This window comes from Mus musculus, chromosome X (assembly GCF_000001635.26).
Source record: "Mus musculus strain C57BL/6J chromosome X, GRCm38.p6 C57BL/6J".
In the NCBI taxonomy this organism is placed as follows: Eukaryota; Metazoa; Chordata; class Mammalia; order Rodentia; family Muridae; genus Mus; species Mus musculus.
Window position 1 is genome coordinate 73853464 of NC_000086.7, and position 27429 is coordinate 73880892.

A 27429-nucleotide genomic window follows, 5' to 3' on the forward strand; every position below is an offset into this window, starting at 1 on the left:
CCCCTTTAGGAGGTGTTTACCTCTTTTAGGAAGGGAGGGTACTAATAATGAGGGCTAAAGCTTGATATTGAAGGGCCATCAGTGCAAAGGGAACCCTAAGCCCACACTGTGATAATGAAATCCAAGGGGAGCACATAACAGGCCTGGCAGTGGAGTGGGATGCCCAAACTGTGGGAAGAAGCAGGAAGGGGGCTGGGACTGTGGGGCAGGGCTGATCAGACCTCAGGGAATCCCCTGCCCAGGGATGGAGCTTCCACAGCATGGGGCATGTGTGGGGGAGTAAGAGTTCATCAGTAAAATGAAGGAATGGTCTCTTCATTTCTAGGTTTTTATTTGCCTGTTATAATTCTGATATTATATACATATATATAATTTTTGTTTGTTTATTTTTTTGTAGAGGGCTCATCAACAGACCAAGCAAAAGCATACAGGGAAGCCACAGCTGCTGGACAGGAGCACAGCAGAGTGCTGGGAGCCAATCTTTGCTTTTTTTTTTTTTTTTTTTTTTTGTCTGCTTTTATTTTTCGTGGAGTAGGGTCATCAAAGCTAACTGCTATAAAATGGAGAAACCACCTAGAGACTCAGACATCTGCCTACACACTAGTGGCATATGGGGAAAGGGCAACGGCACAAACTTTCAAAGTCACGGTGTATTTACATTCCCAACGTGAGGGACAGGGGAAGGGGCAGAGGATGAGAACTGGGGGCAGGCAGGGCTGCTAAGGGGTTCTGGGGTATGGTGGCAGCAGGGAGAAGCCTAGCCAGTGCCTGTAGGAAGAGGTGTGCCTATCTCCAACAGTGAGAGAAGCCACTTCGATGTTGTCTGATGGGTATTGAAGGCAATATGAATAAGTGAGTGTGTGTGTGTGTGTGTGTGTGTGTGTGTGTGTGTGTGTGTGTCCTGAAAGGTGGAATAGCAATGGGAGGAGGGTGCGAACCTAGTGTGCTAAGGGGGTGGGGGACAACTCTGGGTTTTCCAGATGGCCTCTTCTACACAGGTGGCCAGCTTGCTCAGGTCCCCATCCTGATTGGATCAAAAATGGCAAAGAAAAGGGAGCAGATGGTGGGGACAGAGTTTTGTCTCCAGTCAGGCTAGCCAGGGAGAAAGAAGAGGTGCCAACCTAGTCCTGAGGAGACCCCACCGTGCCTGTTTCCAGTCAGAAAGTGAGGGCAGCTTCTCAGAGATGACTCAGAGGACTCTCCTTTGTCTTTTCCCTCAAACTGTGGCCTCTCTGTCTAAATGGGTCGGCAAGGCAGCACCTGAAGATCCCTGATATGGGAGTGAACTGCCCCGAGCTGGGGCAAAGCAGCGTATGCCCAGGAAAGGGTGCAGCTGGGTTTTGGCAATAAAGAGGGTAGCGGGTGGTAAGAAAGAGACTCGAAGCCACAGTTCCTCTCCTCTGCTCCAGTCAAGTCTTCCATGCGCTGTGGAGAGAAGGAAGGACCTCGATCCCAAAGTCAGCAGGCCAGTGGCATGGTGCACTACATTGGCCAGGTGTCTTGGCCCCTGGGCTCTCCTGCACCTCTGGCCCTGGGCCCAGCTTGGCCCTGCCTCACATGGCTGGACCTTGCTATTCTAGGGCTACTGCAGGATTGATAGGAGAGGTAGCCCCTGAACTGTCATTGCCTCCTGCTGCCTCCTTCTCTTTCTTGCCACTGTACTGGCCGATGAAAGAGCCATCCTCATTGAACTGGACGTCCACACTGCCCCCATAATCAGCCAGGCTGTCATCACTGCCTAGGGGTTTGATGTCTCCGTTGAGAGATGGCTGGCTGCTGCCAAAGGCCTTCTCTTCATTGTCACTGTAAGGAGAGAAGGTGAGGTGTGAGTAGATGTATTGCAGGGCCCTGGCAGGATACCCTAGCAGGTCACCCTAGTAGGTTCTTGCCCTCTTTTATTTTCCTGTCCATATAGGAAGTTTTGGGAGTCATCTTTATACACTTCTAGGAGGTCAGGCTGTATGCATGATGCCGCAGGGCCTGTACCTACTGCTGGAGCTTCTCTTGGGGTTAAAAGCAGCCAGAAGAGTTATAGGCAGCCTAGCAACTAGGGTCTTAACACAAGAATAGTTGGGTAATGTTTGCTTTCCCCTAAAAGAGTAACTGATGAACCACCAAAGGAAAAGTAGAGGTCCCTCCCTCCCCAGTCCCTGAGCTCTAACTAGACATCCCTACTGTCACATCTTACCTCTCCAGGGACCTGAAGTCACCCGAAGCACAGAAAAGAGAGAGGAGTTGAGTAAGAAGCAAAGGTCAAGCAGAACTGAACCAACCCCTACTTTTGTCCCTGCTCACCTGTACTCGCCGAAGGTCTCGTCTTTCATGGGCCGGGCCTCGGAATCTACCTGAGTGTCCTCCTTGTCCTTCACTACAGACATACCAGAGGAGTCAACTTCTGCCCACCACCAGGTTCTGGGTTGCTTTGTGCTAAGAGCCCATGGCACTTGACAGTACTTAGAAACTTTCAGAGTGACCCACCCAACCCATGTGGATCCAGCTACTACTGGTGTAGGCCTCTGTGGCCCCAGCCTGGGAAGAAGTCATGTTTGGGCTCTGACCTACACCCCCACCTCTATGACTATGCTCGTCATGCGACTGCCAAGTTTGGGTTCTTGGGAAGGTGTTTTTTTCCCTCTATCTTCAGCTGTCTTACCCGAGCCTGTACATTTTCTAGGTTACCTGAGTATTTGCCACCCTTGCTGCGTTTGATGAAGCAGAGGATGAGCAGGATGAGGAGCAAGAGAATGATAGCGCTGACAAAGGCGATGAACCAGCCCTCGGAGGCAAAGCTACCTGTAGTAGAAACTCGCACAGGGCCTGAAAGCACAGAGCAGGAAGACAAAGCCCAGGCCTTGGGATGAGCTATGCTGCCAACAGGCATGCTACATTCCAAATCTTGAACAGCAGCCTTTAAGTTAAGGCATGGTACTCAGGACACATTTGAAGCTATAAGGGTACTTTTGGGGCCAGGGAGTACCACAGCAGCAGATGAGGAGAGGGAGGAGAGAGCCCTCTGTTGATAGTATAAGAAATGGTACACTGGTCAAAGCACACCCGGATTTCTGGGAGGCAAAAAGAGTGGTTCATGGCTGCTAGGGGCTGCATTCAACAAACCCAGCAGTGGCACCCAAGGCTTCCTGGCAGAGGATGGTGGCCCCGATGCCTCACCAGTTCCATTAGTCTTCACATCCAGATGGTGCAGGAGGACCTTCTCCTTTATCAGGTGGATCTCATATTTGGTGTCAGGCTGTAGGTTCCATTGTGTGTAGGAGCTCTGATTGTAGCTGACATACTGAGGCTGAGGCTGGTGATCAGGGCTCACTTTCCCTTCTGTACAGATGAGGCATGGTGGCAGAGGGACTCAGCAGGAGGACTGGGGACACCTTAGGGGTAGGGATAGAGCCTTAGCTCTCTACTCCAAGGATATCTCTGCACTCACCTGGTAAGGCTTTGAACAAGATATGGAACCTGAAATTGCACTGGCCCTTCCGAGGGACCCAGGAGACCACGCTGTAGTTTTCACCTGCTGTGGCTGAGATGTTGCCAAAATCTGGCTTGCCTGGAGAATGTAGGAGCAAAGAGGGACCACAAGGCTCTTCAAAGGCTCACTCTCATGAGCTTAGTCTCCCAGTCAACCTCCTCCCTTGGTCAAGGACAGGATAACAATCAAGACTAACACCACCAAAACCCTTGCTTCAACTCACCAAACAGGGCCATGGTGCCTCCTTCACGCACGATGGCCTCACCAGGACCCTGTTGGGTGGTGGCCTGAAGCTGGAAGCGGTACTGTAGATCAGGGTTGAGGTTGGTCAGATTATGAGTCCGGAGTTCTGGGTCCGAAAGGTTGAAGAACAACTGCTCTTTGCTTTCCCCTTCCACTGTGGAAAGAAGTAAGAAGCTGGCTTCAGTTACCTTTTCTAGGTCTCCCAGCCTCCATACCAGGTACAGTACACGCACCGGGATGGTAAGAGAGCAGGTAGCCAGTGAGCACTCCATTGTGGCTGAGTGGTGGCTGCCAGTGCAGTAGCAGACTAGTGTCCGACTGACACTCCAGGTGTAATGCCTCAGGGTGGCCAGGCACTGTGGAAGTACAGAAGGGTAGAAGGTCCTCACCTGAGTCCAAGAAGAAGGGGCAGGGAGTACATGTGTAGGGTAGGGTGGCAGGCAGACTCACCTCCCTCTGGGGTGCTGAAGGTCCATTCACTCGCAGGCCCCAAGCCCCGCCCATTAAAGGCCTGTACCTCCACATGGTAAGAGCTGTAAGGGCGCAAACCACTGAGGATGGCACTGGTGGTATTTGCAGGTACCACTATGTGGCTTTTGTGGATATGCCTCTTGCTGTGCTTTCTCTGGCTGCCCTTCCACCAGTATGTTACCTGTCCAGATGGTCAACAAACCTCATAAGGGTAGAAGTCATCGATAGAACAGGACCTCTAATACATGCTCCTCACCACCCTTGTCATAGACCCTTTCGCTCCAACCCAGAAACTTCCAGAAGAGCTGCTCACAGACAACAGAGTCCCCACCCTCAATATTATCACATTCCTCTTTAGCTCTCCCCATATCCTGAATCCTTACATTGTATCCCTTGAGGTGGCCCTTAACCTGGGCCAAGTCCACAGGCCTCCACCTGACAAGCACAGTACTTGAGTTGAAGATTGTGATGTCTTCAAGTTCAGGGCTCACCTGGGGGTCTAAAAACATCCAGTTATTTGGAGAAGACACAGGCCTTCACCTGAGCCAGAAGGCTAGACTCCTTCCCACAGGAAAGTGGGTTGCATGCCACATGAGGAGCTATTCAGTGACAAATGGGGCAATGGGGCTCTCCAGGAAGAAAGTAGTAACATACACAAAGAAACCACAAAAAGAAATCCTAACTGGGTGCTCAAAAATTACCATTTGATGATGCTCCAGACTCAAGGAAACCCATGAGGCATGGAAACTTGGTTTGGTAACTAGCTCTTAGCTGACATGCTGGGAATGAAGTGAGTTGAATTCTTTTACATTTTGAAATATTTGTATATACATAGTAATATGTCTTGAGGATAAGTTCAAGTCTAAATCTACAGGATTTCTCTCTGTAGTCTGGACTATCCTAGAACTCACTGTGTATCCTAGGGCATCCTCTAATTTCTGCCTCAGCTTCTGGAATGCCACACTTAACTTTATTCTAATATAAATATAATTTAGAGATAGTCTCCTGGAACTAAGGCTGGCCTCAAACTCTATATGTAGCTGAGGAGGGCCTTGAACTTTCAGTTCTTCTGCCACCACTTCCTGTGTGTTGGAATTATAAGTATACATGCTTGCTTTATATGGTGTTGGGGATCCAATCTAGCCTTTGTGTATGTCAGGCAATCACTCTACCAAATGAGCTACATCCCAGCCCTATATATACTACACTATTTTTAGCAAGCTTGTGTTTTCACTGATCAAACACAGAAAGTCAAGTGTGGAATTTCCCACTTTGGGTGCCATATTTCAGCTCCTGGAACATCTCAGAGTTGGGATTTTCTGAGGAGGGATACTCAGCCTATACCAGACACTCCCTGGACCAGAGAGAGGAAATGTTGCCAAACATAGTCCTGGTTCACTTAACTGCTATTTTTGTTAGTGGCAAAAGTGCAGCAATTTGAGCTGTGCAGAATTTCATAACATCACAGTATCTATGGGAAAGCATGTCCTTGCTTGTAAGAATTACACACTGAGTCATTGAGGGGTGAGGGCTGGCAATGGCAAATGGGGAGAAATACACATGTGCATAGGATGACATGCATGAGGATTCCAGTCCCCAGCCCTCAAGCCCTGGGATATGGGCCAGGCTCACTCCAATACTCACAGTCTTCCCCTGAATAGCCAATGGTGACCTGGGGCTCAGGGCCCTTGCCCTGGTTGTTCACTGCCTGGACTTTGATCTCATAAGGCACAAATGTGGAAGTGTTAGACACCACCAGGAAAGGGTCGCTCACGGTCTGTTCCCTCCAGGTCTCCTGCTTGCCCTGTGGACGCCACTGTACACGGTACTGAATCTGGGGGGCATTCCAATCCATCCACCGAAGGGGCTGGAGGAGGCCAGTAGATAAGAAGACCATTGGCCAAGAGCTACCATCTTCTTTGCCTTGTCCCCCAGCCCAGATATATCCCAGGCATTGGTTTCCTCTTTAGTATAGCCAAAGGACAGCAAATAGCTGGGTCCTGGCTTTGTGTCCACAATGCTGATCAGGGTAGGGACCCTTACCTTCCATGTGATGACCATATTGTTGGTCTCATTCCCTTCCCCTCTCACATCCACAGGGTTCTTCTCTGGGGCTGGAAAGTAATGTGTCAACCTATCAGTGCTGTAGCAAGGACAAGGAACAAATGGCCCATTCTGACTCCTGAAGCAATAAGCCAGCAGCCCCAAGGGTACAACAAAGACCTCCTTGTTGCCCCTGGAACTCTGGAATCAGGGGGCATAGACACAGCATGCCCTTTCTGCACCCACCCACAAAACCTGGGGCCCAGTGACTGCCACCCCTTTCAGGTGATCTGGGAGAGGGTACTGCCTTGACTTACCTGCCTCAGGTGTGACCACAGTCTCAGAGACAGGGCTGGGTTCTCCAGGACCATATTTGTTAATGGCAGTGACCCGAAAGGTGTAGTGGACATAGGGGGACAGCTTGAGGGTAGTAGAGGTCTGATTTCCTGGCACCTTGCCCAGACTGAACCATTTCTCAGGAGCCATTTCCTTGTCCTCAAATTCAATGTCATACTCTGCCAAGAAGCAAATCCACACTGGAGTAATGAGCATATAGTGTAGCCTAGTGGGGAGGTCAGTGGGGAGATAGGTGCTATAAAGGAACACAAGCCCCCTGGAAAACATGTGCTTTAATGAGGCAGACCGTCCTGTGGCTATGGCTCTGGAAGAGAGGAGGACCTGAGGAGAGGTACAGCTGGCGAGAGCAGTACAGGGGATGCCACACTCAGGTCTCTTACTCTCAATGGGAGAGTTGTGGTCTTCAGCAGGGCTCCAAGACAAGTGCACCTGGCTCTGCTTCAGCAGGTGGCGGTCGGACAGCTCCAGGTGAGGCACTGGCCCAGGGCTCCCTGAGGGTCACAGAAGGTGGATTCTCATGTTAGGTGGATTGTTTAGCCTCCTCAAGAGCCATCCACATTCCCCCACCTCCAACTCAGAATGTCCAGCAATAGGAGGGAGCATGGGCATGGTGGGTCAGAAGATAGGTACCCTTTGTACCTAACTCTATATTAGGACTTACCCACCACTAAGAGCTGTGCCCTGCTCTCCACCTCATCCAGTTCAGTGCTGGCCACACAACTGTAGTTGCCCTGGTCACTGTAGTCCAGGCTCTGGATGACTAGTTTCCCATCTTCTATGAAATACCTAGAGGTAGGGGCATACATGCCCCTTAGCTAGTGGCAGATGAACCACTTTCTGTCATTCCTGACCCTTTCCCTTGTCCCACCATGGACTTCCTCCTCTAAGGAGGAGTGCCTCCTGCCAGGACAAGGCTAGGAGGTCTGACTCCCAAATTTTCTCACTCTGTTCCCTTCTACCTAGCCCAGTTTAGGGCTTGGGGCCCTCACTTGTCACTGTCCCCACGTTCCTGTAGGTCTCTCCCATCTCCACGCCAAGTGATGCTGGCCTGCAAAGAGGGGTCAAAGGAGGCCTGGCACGTGAATGTCACCCTTGCACCTTTCTTCTCAATTGCGCTCCGGGGCCCCTGTGTGATCTGGGTTGCTTCTGAGGGGAACAAAGGGGAGGGGAGGTCATTTTGATGTTCTCCACAGACTTCGACCCTACCTCTCAGGAAGTCTAACAGTCATGTGTGCTCATCATCTAACCTTTAACCTGTAGGTTAGCCAAAATGGTCACATTGTTCTGGTCATTGGCAGCCTGGCAGAAATAGCGTCCAGTGTCATTGGCCTGGAGGTCTCTGATGCTCAGCGTTCCATTGGCATAGGGGAAAAATCGTTCATCCTGAAGCACTGTGGTTCCTTCTTCATCCAGCCTAGAGCAAGAAGAGGGGCTGGCTTGGACTAACCAACTTGGACTCCATGCCCTCCTGGGATCTTTAGATGAGAAGATAGCTTAGAAACCTCCAAAGGATGGGCACTCACCACTGGACACTGGGAACAGGAGCTCCAAAGGCTTTGCACAGCAAGTAAGCAGTACTGCCCTCAACTGCCATGTATGTCTGATTGTCTTTTGTTAGGATCCTGGCTGGCAGCTCTAGGGGAAGAATAATCTCAGGAGACAGGGTATGTCTAGAGGTCCCAAGTGTAAAAGAATCCAGTAGCTCCCCAGATAGCATACACAGACCCTTAGGAGCCGTGTTTACTGGCTTCCCCATTCTAGGCTGTCCCTCTCAGCCTTGGTTAAATGGTCTCCTTAGTTTTGTATGTACTTCAGCCACCAGGATTCTACCAAGTATTGAAGGCTCAAAGAGCAGTTAGTATCTTCCCCAAAGCCTTCCCTGTCCAGCCCCAAATCTCCCTGGGTATAGGTGACAGAAGTCATCAGACTATTCTGGGTTACATCTTGTCCAGGGTACACCTCTGCTCAGACATGATAAAAGACCCTGCCCATTCTATGACTCCCACTGCCAACTATTGTAAGAATGGAAGAAAAATGGGGTAAAGTCCTTAGAAAGAAGCAAGGCATCCCCTAGAATCCCCAACAAGCTGCTGACTGAGTAGTTTTGGTGGACTGGAAGGACAGACTGGGCGCTATGAGGCAAGGGTAAGGAGGTGGGTGGGAGGAAAGAAGGGACAGAGAAAAGGAAGGTAGGCAGGAGATAAGGTCAGTGCACTCACGGACAACATAAATGTAGGCATTGGCTAGCAGGAGCCCATGCTGGTTGCGGGCTTCACACTGGGTCACCATTGTGTCACTTGGCTGCACGTTACTCAAGATCAGAGACCCCTGCTCAATCCGGTACTTCTGGTCCTTGTTCACCGCTGTATGCAACAGGCAGGGCCCAAAGGCTCAGGTCAGAACATTGTGCTTTGCTGAAAGCCCTCCTCATCTTCCTCTTCTTCCCCTTGACGTTTTCCTGTACTCCCTACACACGCAACCACTGCAGAGGCCATGCTTACTCTCCATAGACATTCCGTTGATTCTCCAAGTGATCTCTGGTTGGGGCCTGCCCTGGACTTGGCAGTCTAGGCGGGCAGTCTCTCCTGGACCATACAAATGGCTCTGGGGCTTCTGCAGCCAATATGGGGCAGCTGAACAGGAGGAAAAAACAGCCTGAGCCTGAAGCCTGCTCTGGCCCTAAGTGTAGGCCCTGCCCTCTCCAGTGACAGTGGACATTGCAGACCATCAACCCTGAAAGCCATTCTGAGGAGCCTGTGTAGCTGGAAAAGGATGTACCATGCCCATACCTTCCACAGTAACATAGTAGGCATGCCGGGCACTGCCCAGCGAGTTCTCAGCAAGGCAGGTATACTCGCCATCGTCCTCTTCGCCCACATTGAGTAGTTGCAGGGTCTTGTTGTGGTTTTGGTAGATAACACGGTCTGTTGGCATTGGGTCACTGGGGTGCAGCCACTTGATGGTGGGTGTAGGGCTGCCCAGGGTCACAGTGCCAAGGGAGAAGAGAAGGGAGAGACAACAAAACCACTCAGTCCTGAGGCATAAACCTGTTGGGGGCCATGGAGCACCAGCCCTTCACCCTAGAAGCCCACACTCACAATCCCTCAGCAATGCACTCCAGGATCAATGACTGGCCCTGCAAGGCTACCAGGCGGCTGCTGGAGTTTGTGGGAAAGAGCAGACGTGGCTTCCGGTCAATCATGCTGTTGGCTACCAGGAGAAAAGGAGTGAGCCATCAGACTTGGAGAAATTGGACATCCCAGTGAGGCCCTAGGCATCTGCTTGCTCCTACATTAAAAAGAATAGCTGCAGTATGGCTCAGTGGTAGAAAGTTTGCCTGAAATTCCAGAAGTCCTGGGTTCCAGAAAAATAAAAAGATGCCCAATGGGTATGGTGGCCACATTAGCATTCATTCATGAATTTAAGGCAGAAGAATCATGAGTTCAAGACCTACAGGGTGAAACTATTTTTTAAAGTGTGTCCTAGCAACATGTGGTAACATATGACTCCAATCTCAGCACCTGAGAAATAGAAATAGGCAGATTTCTGTGAGTTTGAGGCCATTCTGATCTGCATAGCAAGTTCCAGGCCAGCCATTGATACAGAGTGAGACTCTGTCTCTCTTTTCTTTTCTTTTCTTTTCTTTTCTTTTCTCTTCTCTTCTCTTCTCTTCTCTTCTCTTCTCTTTCTTTCTTTCTTTCTTTCTTTCTTTTTTGGTTTTTTTCGAGACAGGGTTTCTTTGTATAGCCCTGGCTGTCCTGGAACTCACTCTGTAGACCAGGCTGGCCTCAAACTCAGAAATCTGCCTGCCTCTGCCTGTTGAGTGCTGGGATTAAAGGCGTGCACCACCACACTCGGCTGAGACTCTGTCTCAAATCAACCAACCAACCAACCAACCAACCAACCAACCAACCAAAACCAAACAAATAAAACATATTCACCCATCTCTGCCATTACCACATCAGAAGGGGTCTTAGTGGGTACAGTTGAAAGTCATGTTGCCTTTGAGGGCATTTGTGGTTGTGTGTCTCTTTCCTTGGGGGCCAGGCTGGAAGTCAAGAAAAAGGTGGAATAGGGTTATCAAAACTTCTGGGACTTACTGGGCTTGACCCGGAGGTCAATAGGTTCCTTTTGAATGATGGTCCGGGTACCAGGGAAGTGGGCATTGCAGATGTAGTCTGAATGATTGTCTGAGGTAAGCACATTGGCAAAATATAGGTCTCCATTCTGGCCCATGGACACCCGCTCATCTTGTTTGATGTGCAAAATCTCTGCAGAAGAAGAGACAAGAAAATAAAGGTAGGAATCTGTTGAAGAAGACCCCTAGCCCCCATGTTCCAGGCAGCAGTTCCTTCTGGCACCCACTGCTGTTCATCCAGTAGATCCTAAGTGGGGCTGCACTGGGTGGAGGGTTGCAAGGCAGAACTACTGATTCTCCTTCCTCCACTTCCACAGGTTTTACAGTCTCCTTCGGCCACTTGGGGGCACCTAGAAAGGACAGAGACTGGCATTCTCATCTTGATCAAAACAGTTGAAGACAAGAAGGAGGAGAGATAGGGGAGGTCATGGTGATTCACAAGGGTGTGAAGGGGCCAGGTGGAAGTTCACATAAAGGGAAGCAAAAATTCTGGATGTTTCTGAGGCTCATAGTGGAAATGGGGGCCCCACAGCAAAGAGATGGTAAGCAGGGAGCCAACTGACCACGAAGGGTTAATCCACTACAATTCTCAGCTCTCCCACCCACCCTGAGGAAAGGACAAGAATGGTGGGGGGGAGGCTGAGGTGCAGCTATGGGGGGAGGGGAGCTATGGAAGGATGCGGGAGCCACAGACCCTTCCATCATCTTGACACAGGAAACCATGGCAACGGTTCCCAAGGTAACTAAAGAAGAGAGTGCTTCAGGAGGCAGAAAACTCAGTGAGGATGGAATGCAGAGGGAAAACCCCAGGGAAAGGGTGACACATATAAAGACACAGCTCTAGAAATAGGAATCAGGAATGAGAGGGATGGAGAAGCCAAGTTAGAGATGCAGAAGGAGTGTAAGGCAGCAGAGACAAAAGTGGGAAAACCAAGAAAAGATAAACGGCAGAGATGACAGAGATAAGCTAAAAAGTGGAAGGGGAAAACCCAGGCAGAAACAGCAGCTACAAAGGCCAAGCCAGGGAGTGACTCAGACAGAGACAGGTAGGCAGAGAAGAAGGCAAAGTAGACCCTGAGGCAGTCGCCCACTCATTCAAGCCAATCCATGCCCCCAGCCCACCAGCAGCCATCACAAGATAGACACCAAGAAAGACTAATAGAAGGAAGGGGCAATGAGGTAACAAGAAGTTCAGTGGGAAAAAAGTGTGGAAGGGTGGATAGACTACTGGAGAAAATAGGAAAGGACAATGGGGACAGCTAGGGTGGGGTGAGGGCAGTCAGGGCACCTAGGCCCCTCAATCACAACACAACCAGCTAAGGGGACAGTGGTTGCCAGTCAGGCCCCGCTCAGCTCCCAGGATCTAAGGACCTTCCTTTCAGGTACCCCAAGCCCTTCCTGGCCCTGTAGTGCTTCGCACCCTCGGCCACGAGCTGGATCTCATGCGACATGGCAGTTCCTAGCTTATTGCTGGCATAGCAGCGATAGATGCCCTGAAACCTCTGGGCAAAGCTGTTGTTGCCTTCGATGGTGAAGGAGCCAGAATAGGGTGCCTCATGCACCACTACACCCAATTCTTCCTTGGGTTTGAAGTGGATGCCATCTTTCGTCCAGCGGAACCTGTGGGCAGAGCATGGATAAGAGGTTCTAGCACTCAAAACATGCTGCAATATGATAGGGGTGAGTGTTCCTGAAGCAGGGAACCCCAGCTGGTGGGCCCAGAGTGGACAGGGACTCAGGGTCACAACCCATATCTGAGGCTTCTAGACTCAGAAGTTAGGTGACCCAAGGAGGCCTGAGAGCTAGAGGCTGAGGTCAGCTGTCATCAACAGAGGGTCAGAGGGTGGGGGCCACTTACTCCACTTGGGGTCTGCCTCTGGCTTCACATTTCAGGCTTATGTCATCTGTTGGGAAGACAACCAGGCGCCGTGGAGACTGTTCCGTGATGACAGGTGGCTCTAGCACTGGAGACAAAATAAGAAAAATGGAGAAATTTATGTTTGGCTGATACCATGGTCTTAACCTCTGTCTCAACCTGAGGATAGCAGGGCACTTAGGAAGCCTATGGCCAGTGAGCATATGTGGAAAAGGAGAAGCTAAGAGACACAGGAAATCAGAAATGGACACATGAGGAACAGAGAAGATAACCAATAGAAGTTAGAGAAAGGAGAAAGAGACAGACAGGGACAGACAGAGAAACAAAGACAGAAAAAGACAGACAAAGGCACAGAGAGAATAGTCTATGGCCATATTACCCCAAATGAATCTGATCTCGGAAGCTAAGTAGGTCTGGTTTAGCACTTGGATAAGAGAGATAGAAAGAACAAAAATTCGAGAGAGACAACAAAAAACAGAGAAAGCGAGAAGGGTAACTCCAGCACTCAAAGGGCAGAGCAAACAGATCTCTGGGTCCCAGGACAGCCTGATCTACAGAGTTCCAGGACAGCTAGGGCTACATGGAGAAATCCTGTCTTTAATACCCCACCCCCAAAAGAAGAGCAATTCCTAGTGGTGAGAGATAGCACCAGAGTGACAGCAATAGACAGAAACAGTGTGAGAATGACAGAAATTCCAACAGAAGCAGAGACAGAGCAAAGATGCTAAACTCAGGTGAGAAGAAGCCAAGAGAAGCCTCTGGATTGAGTTAAAGGGACAAGAGACAAGGGACCTGAGCCAAAAAAGCCCCAACCAACCCACTTACAGCACTACAGGAAAAGTAAGTGTTCTCTAATATATAGAGAACAAAGGTGTGCTGGCTCAGCCAAAGGCCCCTCCCCCTCCCCGTTTGTGGCCTTTAAGTATGCTCTCCCAATCCTCCAACTTACCATGGTGTCCTTTATCTGAGAATCCAGACAGCAAGGGAGAGAAGGGAGAGAAATGCTGAGAGCAGTCCCAATAGGGCCTAATGGCAGGAGAAGCATGCTGGAGCAGACTCCCATGGAGAAGAGACATGGAAAGGTTATAGAAATTCAGGGGCACTGGACAGAACCCCTGGATGGCACAATGTTCAACAAGAAAGGCTTCACCAGATAAAGCCCTAGAATTTGTAGGCCCAGAAATACAGAACTTTTGTCTTTATAGTAAAGGGTGTTGTTATAGCCCCTGGCAAGGTTGGGTAAGGCCCACAGAAATAAACTCTTCTCCCAAGATGCCTTGGAAGATTTGGAGACAGACAGCCTGGCAACTGGCGCCTTTCCCTGCTCCAGCCCACTTCCCTTCTAATCCAATTAGTGCAGCTCAGTGTTTTCAATTAGGAAGGCCCAGCCTTCAGAGCCTGGCGCCCCTCCTCCTCAAGCCTTCCCAAAGGCCCTGCCAGCATCTGAGTCTCCATAGCCCTCCGGACCTGCACCAGCCATCCTCTCCTTCCTTCCTCCCAGGAGATCACCAAGCTCCCTGGGGCAGAGGAGCTGCCCCAACCCAGGACTCAACTGAGCAGCAAAGGAATGAAGAAAGGGGAGAGGAGGGAACAAGAACACTGGGTTGCCTCTGAAAGCTTTGTCTCTGCAGACTTCAGCTTCAGCATAAGGCTCCCAGAAGAGAAAATGGGACTCCCTAGGAAAAATGCAGAAGTCTATGATCTGGGGAGAAGCCAATCTGAGAGCAGGAGAGTGACAGCAGTGACAGAATAAGGGGAATCAACTCAGTGGAAGAAACATGAAGAGAGACAAAGGAGCCTGGAGAGGCTGGCATAGGGGAAATGGAAGGCAGGTCTCAATAGGTAGACAGCATGTCTGCCTGTTACATCATTTCAAAGTCAGTACCAAGGACTGGCCATTGCCCAGGGCAGCCTCAGAGTTGCTCTGGTCTCTGGCCTAGTTATTTGTCTTCACTGCCACTTTTTTTTTCTAAATTCACCCTGCCCCCACCACACAAGAGACACACCCAGCCCATCTGGCAGCAGGGCAGGCTGATACCCAGCATAAGGCTGTGGCATTTTAGATTAGGAAGCAGACCTTGAAAAGCAAGTGAAAGACAAAGAAGGAAGAAGGACCACTATATATCTATGAATGTGCAAAAGTTAGGATCTGGCACATGTGTAGATGTCGTGGAATGTGCATATCTGTTGGTGTATATGTGTATATCTGGGCCTTAATAGAACACATGGGCAGACTTGTCTGTGTATGCTTACATCTCAGTGCACAGTGCTGTACTATACAGCCCCCACGTCTATATAGACAATTATTCCTTGATTTCTGTGTAGATAACTACTCCTTTAAGTATAAATCACCAGTGTGTATTTCTGGTGGTGTGTGCCATTCCATTCATATCTCTGTGCCTAGTTAGAACAAGTGTCTATTTCATATTCCCAGCACACTTGTATGTCCCTAAGCATCTCTGGAGGATAAGGAATGGGTGTAGGGATCTCTATGTGAGTGCCTTAACCTCTGTGTAATCAATCTCTCTTCACCTCCTCTAAAGTTTGTTATACCCTGATGTCAAATGCCTCTCAAGTTCACCTCTCTTGGCTCCTATCCCATTCTTGGCAGTCTTCCTCACCCCTACTCTGGAGTTTGACTCTCTTTATCCCTGGATTCAGAAACAAAGACAGCAGAGTGTACAAGGATTAAAGCCTAGTAACTCAATATGCATAAACACCATTATATATGGTACTCTCTGAAATGCTTTCCTACAGGATGACAACACTTAGTGCAGTGTGCCTACAACTCTTGCTGAAACTTGGGTGGAAATATCATCACAGTAAACATACCCTTCATATGTAAACATGCTCTACTCACCCATACACCTGTACATCCATCCTACTACAAAGAAATGTTATAGGCAAATACCTTCACAAACCTGACCTCTAAATAAGTTAGAGTGACTCACAAACTTACTGAAATAAGAAATTAAAATCATGTCTAGCAACAGTCATCTACTAAGTTAAAATACACACATCATATACACACACAAATGAACAAGCCAACTCAAAAGCCTAGTCCCACTATAGCTACACTCCACAATAGCCACACACTCACCTGTGATAGCTCTCCAAGCATCAAAAACATACATGTTCCATCTCTTTTCCCAATGTCTCCAAATAATTACACCCCCCCCCCGAAGAATTCAGAAAGCTGTTGAGTCAAGACCTGGTGTTTTCAAGGTATCTTTTCCTGACTCAGTTAAGAGACAAGATTACCCAGGGCCTAAGATGGGAAAAAGCTGATGTCTTAAGACTGCCCATTCACCTGGCTTCCACATCCATGGGATGTGTTCAGAGGGATTGGAGGCAGAGAAGAGAGTGGGTTTGGAAAGGGTGTTCATGCAAAAGGAGAGCAGAGGAAAGGGTCCAGACGAATATCTTTTTCACGGTCTGCTGTCCGTGGTGCTGGAGGCCTGTATGTTCCTGTCCATGGTGCTGACGCCCCCCATGCTTTCTCCCTGACCCTTCTAAAGGTAGAGAGTCCTGGGTAACTCTTGCCTACCCCATGTTACAGAAGAAGTGAGGGCTAAAAATGGGATAAAGTGAAGAAGTAAAAGATAAAGAAGAGCTCTCAGCACAGCAGTGGTAGGAAGTGCTCTTCAGTTACTCACATTCGTCTGGAATCTGTATGAGCAGGCAGGGGCTGCAGAGGAGGAGAGGCCACACGTACCGCAGCATCACGACCATCTTGCTGTCAGCTCAGCAGCTCGGTGCAGCACAACTAGCCAGATTCCACTCACCCTCCTGCTGGTGGTTTGTTTCCAGCGGTAGCTGCTGACAGGGGCGGGGGGGGGGCGTACTGAGAGAAGGGAGGAGGGAAGGTGGGTGAGGAGAGAAGAAGAGAGTGGATGGTGCAGCCATTAGTGAATAACATCTAGGTCCAGATCTTGGCCTTGCCCCCAGCTGGCTAGTTCCCTACCCCCATTTTCCTCCTTCCTACACAAGCAATCCCACCTTGGAAAGAGAAACCTTTAAGAGATCACCTTGTTTGGAACTCCAAATTCCCCTTTTTTCCCTTCTTTTGGTTTGTGCCTTTCTGCCAGCTGCATCTGCAGCATCAACAATACCACAATTAACTACCCTGTAGGTACCATCAGAATATGTGTGTGTTGATATACCTATAAGCAGGTGTCCAAGGGCCTGTGCATAGATGCAGATCTGCTCTGGATGTGGGAGTATTTATGTGGACATGAATGCATATATTGATGTGTGTGTCTGAAAGTGACTGTGGAGGATGAATCCCTGTGACTCTAGCTCATACACATGAATGTAAAGAGCATTCCTTGTAGTTTCATTGTTATCTTTCCAAGAGCTGTCTGATCCCTGGGAGCTATCTGCATCTATAAGCTGGAGGCTTGGGGAACAGGGTAGGAAAGGAGAAAATGGGCCCAAGATGGCTCCATTTCATTGAATACGCTCAAGAAAAGGAAGAGAGGATTATAAATAAAGCCTGCTTTTAAGAACTGGGAGAAAGAAAAGAAAAAAAGCATTTCCTTGCTACTCTTCAGCCCTCAGAGGGCAACAGTGGGAGCTATGTCCTTCCTATTGCTACATGTTCCAGGCCAGGGTCATGTAAAGTTCTGGGACATTTCCCAAAACACCTCTCAGGTTTGGCAGTCTCAGCACTTGGTTCTTTTGTTGAGTCTTCAGAGTTCAACTGCTAGATGCAACCACTTCAAACCCAAGTCATTCCAAGAATGTTACCCTGGATGCAGTGGGGCCCAGAGACTTGGAGTCCAGACAAGGACTAGGAGAAGAAATAAACTTCCAAGAAAACAGGGAACTTTGACCCAATAAAAGACATGAAAGAGGAAAAGGTAATGATCAAATGAACATTCAGACAAAAGAAGAGCTAGTGTTGTTGGGTAACTGAGTTAGATGCCATGAACCCTAATCTGGATGCCCTCAATAAATTCATCCAACCAGGATCTTATGAAAGTAGAGTGCCTCATCTAGAACACCTAAGTTTTAAAAGCAAGTAAGTGAGGCCAATAAGATGGTTCCACGGGTAAAGATGCTTGGCACCAAGCCAAATAGCATGAGTTTGCTCCCTGGAGTCCATATAATGTAAGGAGAGAGCTGATTTGAACAAATTATTCTCTGATCTCCAAGTAAGCATCCTGGCATAAACACACAAATTAAAAAATATAAAGGAAAGATTAAAACACCCAAAAGGAAGGTCATGTTAAGGCATTTGAACTCCATCAGGAGGCAGCCAGGAGTCACAAATCAATTTCATCCAAGGTGGTGATCTGAGAGTAGCAGTCAACTTGTAGCTTTGCCCTACAAAGCTGGTGAGGGTGGCAGAGCACCAGAGTGGGTCAACATAGCTGGCCTGGAGGCCAAGGGAATGATTTAAACAGTAGGAAGTGGAAAATGGATGATCAGTCCAAACCTTCAAGAGCTGAGCTGGGGCCCAGAATAGAACAGTGGTTTTGTTTTACCAACACCTCCCCCAACAAAGCCAATGATAGCAGGGCCAGGCAGCCCCAGGCAGCCTTAGTCTTGACTTCAAGGCCTGTAGGAAGCAGTGGGAGACTTAGATCAGAGAGCAAGGGATCAAACAACAGCCTTGGGAGCTCTGAGTCCTGGTCTGAGGTGGGGGTGGGGTGGGGACTGGAGCAAGGAAAGCTCAAAGGACTGTCCTGTCTGGGAGGATGCTTTGATTCTCTATGTGTTGAACTGGGGATTTCTATGAAGCCACTTCCTCATTTTTCTCCAAACCTATGATCCCAGAATAAGGTTTGGTATACATGCAAAGTGAGGAGCAGGGGATGAGAATATTGTCTTATTCTGCATTTGCCCCATCCTGGATCTATCTTAATAACTGCACATTCAATTTATTTTTATGTCTCCTAGTATTATTTGTTATCTGTCTTGTCACTGGTCTGGACACTCAGAGACAGGCATGAAGGAGCCAGAAGATTGAGAAGCCTTTGACAGATGGGGGGCGGGGTGTCTCTTCTGTCTCTCTTCCCACTGCTGCTGGGTCTCTGATCTCTCACCATTCCTCAGGCAATTATAGAGAGAGCTAAGGTTGTTAGCTCAGCAGGCCCTGACCCCCCATCAGCACTATGAAGGGCAAAAAGGGGGGGTAAGTGTTCTACAGATGGAGCCAAGGCCAAGCCTGCCAAGGGTGACAGACAGAGTGAGAAAAAGGCAGGAGGAAGCAGGAGAGTCTGAGAAGCAGGGTTAGGGGGCTGGGAAGAGATGACAAAGACAGCTGTTAGAAGACTAGATAGCCAAGAGACAAATAAGATTAAGAAATATAGAAACAGAGATCTGGGCAGTGGGGACAGGGGAAAAATAAAAAGGAATACAAAGGATGAAAGATAGGTGCAAAAAGCAGTGCAGAAAGGGAAGGGTAAGGGGTAGCTGTGTGCACCTGCATGCAAGCCACTGCTACCTCCCTTTCCAGTAGTCCCAGTTCTTGGGTGGCTTGAGGAGGGAGAGGTGCCAAGCAAGAGTTGGGGGGAAAAGAGACAATGAGTCTGGGTGAGTGTAGGGAGTTTCTCTGCTTGGAGGTCAATCTGGGTCCAGAAGCAAGCCTGGGATAGTAGAGATGCTGAGCACTGAGGCCAGAGAGACAAAGCACCACAATGACACTTATGGAACTGGAGCAGGAAGACAGTTGTAAGATAAAACGATTCACTGTTAGCTACTGCACATGTGCCAGAGAACAGGTGGAGGTTCCCACAGAGAGGATGGTTATGAGGGAGAAGACCCTAGAGAAGCTCAACAGATCCTTCCAAGATTGCTGCTGAGTGCACACTGGCGCAGAATAGGCAGCCACCTATTCTGACTGGGGGAGGTACACAAAAAATCACAGGCATGATTGGTGTGTGTGTGTGTGTGTGTGTGTGTGTGTGTGTACACATCAATCATGTACACCTCTCACTGTGTATACCTACCACACAATTGTGGAGTGTAAAACAAAGGTGAGAATGCTCCTAAGTGAAGCCAGCCTCCAGTCATCCTACCCACATTGTGGCAAATCTTATATGGCCGGGGAGAAAAACAGTATAGCAAGCAGCATTGAGAGAGGCAAGTCCAGGAGATGAGAGTCAAGACCACAGGACAGGGCTCAGTAACAGCTCTTTTTTTTTTTTTTTCCGAGACAGGGTTTCTCTGTGTAGCCCTGGCTGTCCTGGAACTCACTTTGTAAACCAGGCTGGCCTCGAACTCAGAAACCCGGCTGCCTCTGCCTCCCGAGTGCTGGGATTAAAGGCATGCGCCACCACGCCCGGCTCAGTAACAGCTCTTAAGGAGCCTTGCCTTGGCCATTCTGTGTCCTGCCTAAGTTCCATGGGGAGTCCTCTTGTCTACACCACACCATGCCACTGTCATCAGTGCTGCATTGCTGGCAAAGCCAGGGAAGGGTCTAAGAGGTCATGGTACCATCATCTGCTACATATGCAACTAGAGACACAGTTCTGGGAGGTACTGGTTAGTTCATATTGTTGTTCCACCTATAGGGTTGCAGACACCTTTAGCTCCTTGGTTACTTTCTCTAGCTCCTCCATTGGGGGGCCTGTGTTCTATCCTATAGCTGACTGTGAGCATCCACTTCTGTATTTACTAGGCATTGGCATAGTCTCACAAGAGAGAGCTATGACAGGGTCCTGTCAGCAAAATCTTTCTGGCATATGCAATAGTGTCTGGGAGGAGAGGCCCTTGGTATTGCGAAGATCATATGCCCCAGTACAGGGGAATGCCAGGGCCAGGAAGCAGGAGTGGGTGGATTGGGGAGCAGGGTGGGGGGAGGGTACAGGGGGCTTTGGGGTAGCATTTGAAATGTAAATGAAGAAAATATCTAATAAAAAAAGAAATAGCTAAAAAAAAAAGAGGTCATGGTACTGGACCAAGACTTAGGGACATTGTTTCAACTTCTGAACACATGCGCATGCATATGCACACATGCACACACACACACACCAAGGATACCCTGCAAATGCACTTGGAACACATGCCTAACCAGCTCCAGGACTGCCACTGCTGGTCTTTCCAAAAAAAAAAAAAAAGAAAGAAGCAGGAAGAGGACCCTTCAAAGGTGGATCAAATAATCTCCAAGCCGCGGGCTGGTGAGATGGCTCAGTGGGTAAGAGCACCCGACTGCTCTTCCGAAGGTCCGGAGTTCAAATCCCAGCAACCACATGGTGGCTCACAACCATCCGTAATGAGATCTGACTCCCTCTTCTGGAGTGGCTGAAGACAGCTACAGTGTACTTACATATAAATAAATAAATCTTTAAAAAAAAAATCTCCAAGCCTCCTACTCAGTGTCTAGGGAAATGGTATCAGAATGAGGGCAGTACTGGGGGCTCAGTGCTCTGAGTATATATCAGGGACGGAATGGATGGCAGGTTACCTATCCCTCAGGCCTGAGAGGCAGTAGAAGACATTTGGTATTCTGTCGATAGTGACATGAAGGTATCAATGCCCCTTTAAGGCTTTCTCCCAACCAAATAGGTTATGGCTCTTGAGTTTCTATGGTGATGGAGCCTGACAGCAAAAGTGGCTGAAGTCTTGTTGTGGCTGAAGTCTTGTTGTAGCCTTTTGGGTTATTTAGATAATACATAAAGAAGAATTCTTGAGAAAACCCCTACAGGTATTTGGAAGCCCAGAAGTCTTAGACTCCTCTCTACCTCCTCCTTAAGGAAAGACTGAAGAGAGTACACTCCATTCAGTCTCAGCCTTCTTTATCCCAGCCCCCTCATCCTGCCTGAGGCTTCTGTCTCCAAGGCAACTAAGGCTCACCTGTTAAGGACTATTCTTAAATGATGAAAAGGGAGCAGATAGAGGTTAACCCTTTGTGAGGAAGGGAGGGAGGATCCTCATCATTGGCTGGTTCTATCGGACACTCCCTCAACCATGATCTCTGTCAGCTTCATTTTCTTAAGTGAACTCATAGCGTTTACCACCTACCAGGGACTCCTCTAAGCACTTTTCCACAGACTCATTTCATCCTTATTAGCTCCATTTGACAAGTGATAAAATTGAGGCCCAGAGCTGAAATGTGTGCAGGGGTGCCATAGGCACTCAGTTGGGGTGGAGTTTTAAATGGTGTAGAGGCTCCGGAAGCTACCAAAAGCTCCTCTAACATCCTAATTTGTTTCTGCTTGTATCCTACAGAACCAGAGGCCTGGTCAAGTATGGTGACCAAGACATTCTGTCCCCTGGGGAAGGGCTTATTTGCTAAGCAAATGTAGAAGGTAGGTAGTAGAGTACTGGAAGGACAGGCATGAGGAAGCCCCATGTAAGCAACAGCATATCTTCATGCAGCAGGCCAGACCCAAACAACCTATCTGCCCTTCTACTTGGGTTCCCCTCAGCCTGAAGCCCCCCCCTATAAGACTCATATAACACCGCTTCATCCAAGTAGTCAATTTAAGAGACGGCTAACTGCTTTTCTGGTTGGACTCAGAGGCAGACTGGGTTTCTTTGTCCCCTCACTACTAACCCAAATCTTAACCAAAGGCACACAAAGGTCTCTCTCTCCAGCCAGAGCTTAGGAACAGAAATGGCTCTGTCTCTGTACTGAGGGGTGATAGAGACCTAGGAGCCAGAATTCACCCCAACAGAGCACAGACCAGGATTCAGCTTTCCAGAGTATTGAAGGCAAAGCCACAAAGCAGTAGCAGGTATCAGAACTCTCCTGGCCCTGGATTTCGTGGGTCAGGTAGGATGAGCCTCCCACTGAGGGGCTTAAGGGGCCACCAAACAAATAGGCAATCCATGTGAACTAGTGAAGGTAAATGTGATGAATTTAGTAGCATCTGACTAGTCTCCAATTCCAAATGACTCCTGGAAGTGGCTCAGACACTGCCAGGCCCCCAGCAGATCAGACCCTTAGGGCTTCTATTCCCAAAGGGTGAAAGGGCATAAGAGGCACAGGAAGCATGGGAGTGGACAATGGTGCTTCTGTCCTCCCTATGGCCTAAGCATTCCTAAGGCATGAACGAAGCCATCTGGGGAGGAGACCCAAGGGAATAGCCAAACCCTGGACTGGTCAGAGGCTCTGCCCCCCACAAGAACCAGTGCTGCATTAGCCAGCCACCACCCCGGTCCCACCCCTTCCCAGCATAGACTCTGTAAGAGCCACTGAAGAGATCCATGTATACACAGGAAGATGTGCATGTATGCATGCTGTCTCTCAAGAAGATACACACAGATATACAAATATGTACGGACAACCAAACAGGAGCCTAATGCAAGCAAATAAGACTAATGGAAGTTACACAAATACACATGTGACCAGATACACGAGCCTCATACATGCAAATAAAAATACTAGAACACACACACACAGGTTCAAAGCTTCCCAGCAATCCAACTTTCACATGAAGACCTCCAAACTAGGGCTACCTCCTCCATTTTTGCCTGGCACTGAATGCTTTATACTGGAGTTCTGAGAAGAGGGGGGGCATAAAGATACAGTCCTTGTCTTTCAAATTCTATCTTCGAACAAAAATTGAGACAGACAGACTCCAAAGTCCCCCATGAACAAGTGCATATTCTACTACCTTCCTGCCCCACCCATCTGCTGGTTTATGAAGCGGCCACTACTGGGTTTAGGTGCCAGGGACTACCAGCACAAGTTCCTGAGTTGGAATGGAATGGCCTTGCAGCTTTTTAACCTGGAAAAGCTGTGGCAAGCTCCTGGGGCCTTGGGTTGGGGGCAGTGGACAAAGAAAAGATCCCAGAAAGGCCAGCAGAGCAGATCCTCCCCTTGGCAAAAGAATTCTCACCCTCCTCTGGCTCCTCCCTCTCTCTCCAACCACAGCCTTTAGGAAGCCACAAAGACCCTGTTGATATTTGGGAAGCAGGCAGGGTGGTCATCAGATGTTCCTCTCTACCCTCCAAGTCAGTAAAGGCCATATGGTAATGTCTAAGCCCAATTCAGGGACATGGAGACAATAAGGCTCACCTCTATTACGGGGACTAGCAACTCTGTGCCAAGCTCAGAGCCATCAGAAGTTACTGAGAGAAGGGAACACCTTAGGGGAAGTACAGGGTGGAGCAAAGAAATACAAGATAAATAAAAGGGCAATCAGACAGAGTAAAGGGCACCAACTGGAAGGGGAAGTGGGCTGACAGGGGCAGGGAGGAGGGAAGACAGGAGAGGACAGGAGGGGAAGGCTGTATCTCCACCTTCTATGGGCAAATGAGGAAGAAAGAGAATGGCCCAGCAAGAAGATAACAATGTTACAGGGGGGGGGGGGTGCAAGGAGCCTGGGAAAGCAGAAAAAGATGACCAGATTAGAGCAAGTGACAGATGGAAAGGTGATAGGACCCAAGGGATGGGGCTAATGAGGGCCCATTCTAGTTGGCCCCATACAGGGACCTAAGCCTTTCCCATCATGGGAACAGGTGACAGGGCAAAGACACTGCCAGCTTGGGACACTAGTCCTGGAATTCAGACCCACTCCCAGAGCCAGAACTACATGGCACCCCTTCACATCTTGTCCATAAAGGGAGGCCTGGCAGATCTCCGAATGGGACCTCAATTCTACTCCTCTCCCTGGATATATGTGGTGATAGGATCATTGGGCTAGGTCATTCTTGCAAGGCCATGTCAACCTCACAGTCCAGAGGAGCACCGAGTTGTTGTCATTTTGGTTGGTACCATTTGCCATGAAAGAGATCTTGCATACATCAATGAACCACCACTCCTCACATGATAGCCAGCAAAGCTGAAGCTCAAGTCTGGTGTGGTGGCACAGGCCTATCATCCCAGCATTTGGAAAGGTTGAGGCATGAGTGCTGCTCTGAGCTTGAGATCAGCCTCAGCTACATAGTGAGTACTAGATTAACTAGTAAAGAAATTGTGGCCGGGTGGTGGTGGCGCACACCTTTAATCCCAAAACTTGGGAGGCAGAGGCAGGCGGATTTCTGGGTTCAAGGCCAGCCTGGTCTACAGAGTGAGTTCCAGGACAGCCAGGACGGCACAGAGAAACCCTGTCTCGAACCCCCCCCCCCCAAAGAAAGAAATTGTGAGGCAGAGGCAGGTAATTTCTGAGTTTGAGGCCATCCTGGTCTAAAGAGAGCACCCCAGGACAGCCAGGGCTATACAGAGAAACTGTCTCAAAAAAAATGAAAAACATAAGGAAAGGAGAGGAGAGGAGAGGAGAGGAGAGGAGAGGAGAGGAGAGGAGAGGAGAGGAGAGGGGAGGGGAGGGGAGGGGAGGGGAGGGGAGGGGAGGGGAGGGGAGAGGAGAGGAGAGGAGAGGAGGGGAGGGGAGGGGAGGGGAGGGGAGGGGAGGGGAGGGGAGGGGAGGGGAGGGGAGGGGAGGGGAGGGGAGAGGAGAGGAGAGGAGAGGAGAGGAGAGGAGAGGAGAGGAGAGGAGAGGAGAGGAGAGGAGAGGAGAGGAGAGGAGAGGAGAGGAGAGGAGAGGAGAGGAGAGGAGAGGAGAGGAGAGGAGAGGAGAGGAGTGGTGGCTGAAGCTCAAAATAGGTGAGGGCCAGTCAGTTTAATGATCAACAGCCAATATGTCCTCTTCACCCTGCTTAGCCAATCATGGAAAGTGTTTCTCATGGAAAGTAGCTATCTCTCAGTGACAGAAGAGTACAGACTTGGAAGAAGCCAACTGGGGAGCATAGCAGGACTCCCCTGTCTGCTAGCCTTCCTTCACTGTCTTCTTTTTTCTCTTCAAATTATCATGAAGGAAATAAACGGGAAATCTGTATTTCAAAAGGACAAGGATGGTATTGGTGACTGGTTACTTACATGTGCATTCTGGCCCAAGCAAGCACTCAGCAGTGAAAATCTATCTAGCAAATGGCTACCCACTCATGGATACTCAGTCCCTGGGCAGTCATTCTGTGAACAGCCCCCATGCCTGTGCATGGTGCTTTGCAGAAGGCTAGAGGCTGGGCACTGGGGGAGGAGTCTCTTGGGAGTAGGTAGTAGCTATCCAGGAGTGCTGTGCTGTGATGAATGTCAAATGTGTTTCCCCCTCCTTGGTAATCAGATCACAGGCAATTCCTAATTTCTTTTGTTCTCTATTTCAAATGTATTTCAGTAAGTTGCTCCTGTGTTTTTCAAATGTACTATAACAAAATATCAAGATATATTGCTTTGGGGATTGTACACACAAAAAATAATAGAGAATGACAGACTTTGGAATACAGCAAGGAGGCAGAGAAGTGGGGAGTTCCCAGTCCCAGCCCTGTCACCAATTCGCCATGTGGCCACAGACCCTTGAGGGTGACTGAAGGATTAGTGCCTGAATGGTAAGCAAGTATATACAGTGCTGCGTAGATGTTGGGCTAGGTAAGAAGCTAGGGTTGTCAAGTCCCACCATCTGCAGCAAGGGGTCCATCAGAGCTGAGGCCTTGGGCAAGCCCCACCCTAGCCACCCTACTAAAGGACCATAAAGGTGGGAAGAAAGGCTGCTGGATCTATTCACCACAAGGGCCATGTGAGTCAGCAAAGACAACACTGGGCTGCTAGTAACCGCTACCACTGGAGTTGCATTAATCAGGATCAAGACATCTACCTGAAAGGGGTGCCAGGCCCCCAGACAGATGGTGGTCCTGCCTCCCTGAGACAGATGGATAGGGGTTATAGACACTAGATCAGGAGGAGCAGTGGGCTATATCTGTTATTCTTTTCATTTCCTATCAATCAACACCCTAAAACTCTGAACCAGATAGAAGGGAATAAGGTATGGAAACGTCCCTCCTCCCATAATTAAACAGAGTATAAAACAATGTCTAAAATCGCTCCAGTCTCTACAGAAAGAGTCCCAGGCACCTTGCTTCCAGAAGTCCCTTGTCCTAAGCCAATGAGGCCCTTCTTCCCTTATTTTTACCTGATGGACCCATGGTCCACACCCATGTGCATCCACAGGCACATCAGTGAGTGCCCAAAACCATCTCTCTTAGTGTAGTCTTTATTGGCCAAAGAACCTAAGGGAGGTTCTGTGCCTGAGAGGAGACTGGTTTTGCAGTGCATTTGAGGGGATCCCCGGAGGGAATTTGGAAAGGAGGAGGTGAAGAACAAAGCCCCCTCCCCACTTTGGGGTGGAGGGGCAGGCAGCGCCCATCCATCCCTGATCCTTCTCCTCCTCCCATTACCGGAGGAGCTTCGCTCAATCTCCCCCACACCATGCTAGACACTGGCTTCTCCCCCACCCCAGCCGCAATCAGGACTTTAGATGGGGATGAGGAACAGCCACGCCCAGAGCCACACCCCACAGCGGTCGACTGGGTTAGATGGACGTTCTGCTGGGTTCACATTTCCTTCCTCACACGCATACACCCACAGGGATATGCCAACTTCAGCTCCACTTGCCCATACAGAACCTGCCTGACCACTCCTGTGCCCCTCCCTAAGCATGCATTTGGGGAGCCGCCCAGTTACCCCTCACCTGTCGAGCTCTGGCACCTAGCCACTTTCTCCAACCCCATTCCAGATCGCAGGGCTCAGAGCTCGGTGCCTAGCATGCATGGGTGGGGCTCCAGCCTTCCTACCGAGGAGGCACGAAACCCACTCCCTCTGAGCCTGAGGCGGGCTGGGTCTGGAACGTAGATGGTCGCTGCTGCGGTCAAGGGGACAAACCAGCCCACCTTACCTGCGCCGATCAGGTTGCCAGCTCAGTCTCTGTGCACGCCGACCTCGGACCTGCCACCCAGCGATGCCGCTGCCGACGCGATGTTGCTGCTGCTGCTGCTGCGGCGGCGGCGGCGGCGGGCGGGGCAGCGTGCGCGGGGAAGTGGGGGAGGAAGAGGGAGGGGGAGGTAGTGAGATCACCTCCCCCGCAGCAGGCCCCG

At 49.6% G+C, this 27429-nt stretch overlaps 1 protein-coding gene across 4 annotated transcripts; it reads right to left on the bottom strand.

Annotated features, from left to right (window-relative positions):
• Positions 1–314: 314 nt before the first annotated feature.
• L1cam (L1 cell adhesion molecule) lies at positions 315–27375 on the bottom strand. 4 transcript variants are annotated; one of them, NM_008478.3, is made up of 29 exons: positions 27231–27371; positions 16266–16453; positions 13559–13573; positions 12592–12697; positions 12154–12353; positions 10961–11083; positions 10696–10866; positions 9694–9805; positions 9385–9569; positions 9097–9228; positions 8815–8958; positions 8119–8230; positions 7843–8009; positions 7585–7741; positions 7257–7381; positions 6976–7086; positions 6556–6753; positions 6239–6309; positions 5840–6062; positions 4579–4694; positions 4175–4376; positions 3958–4080; positions 3705–3878; positions 3440–3559; positions 3169–3330; positions 2680–2817; positions 2296–2368; positions 2189–2200; positions 317–1803 (listed from the first exon to the last, which is right to left on the bottom strand). In NM_008478.3, the coding sequence occupies exons 2-29, from the start codon at positions 16339–16341 to the stop codon at positions 1572–1574; spliced, it is 3780 nt and encodes a 1259-aa protein (NP_032504.3). In that variant the 5' UTR covers positions 16342–16453; positions 27231–27371; the 3' UTR covers positions 317–1571. The 4 variants fall into 4 exon arrangements, with proteins under 4 accessions (NP_001361623.1, NP_032504.3, XP_006527923.1 ...); XM_006527860.3 differs by lacking the exon at positions 13559–13573 and having other exon boundaries at positions 487–1803; positions 27231–27375; XM_006527859.3 differs by lacking the exon at positions 2189–2200 and having other exon boundaries at positions 487–1803; positions 27231–27375.
• Between the last annotated feature and the right edge of the window lie 54 nt (positions 27376–27429).

Excerpts from the sequence above, each read along its gene's own strand:
- L1cam (NM_008478.3), bottom strand. The coding sequence starts at position 16,341 with ATGGTCGTGATGCTGCGGTACGTGTGGCCTCTCCTCCTCTGCAGCCCC. Across the intron at positions 9,806-10,695 it reads TGACCTCCGGGTCAAGCCCA|CCAACAGCATGATTGACCGG; the intron begins GTAAGTCCCAGA and ends TTCTCCTGGTAG. Across the intron at positions 3,879-3,957 it reads CCTGCTCTCTTACCATCCCG|TGGAAGGGGAAAGCAAAGAG; the intron begins GTGCGTGTACTG and ends TTCTTTCCACAG.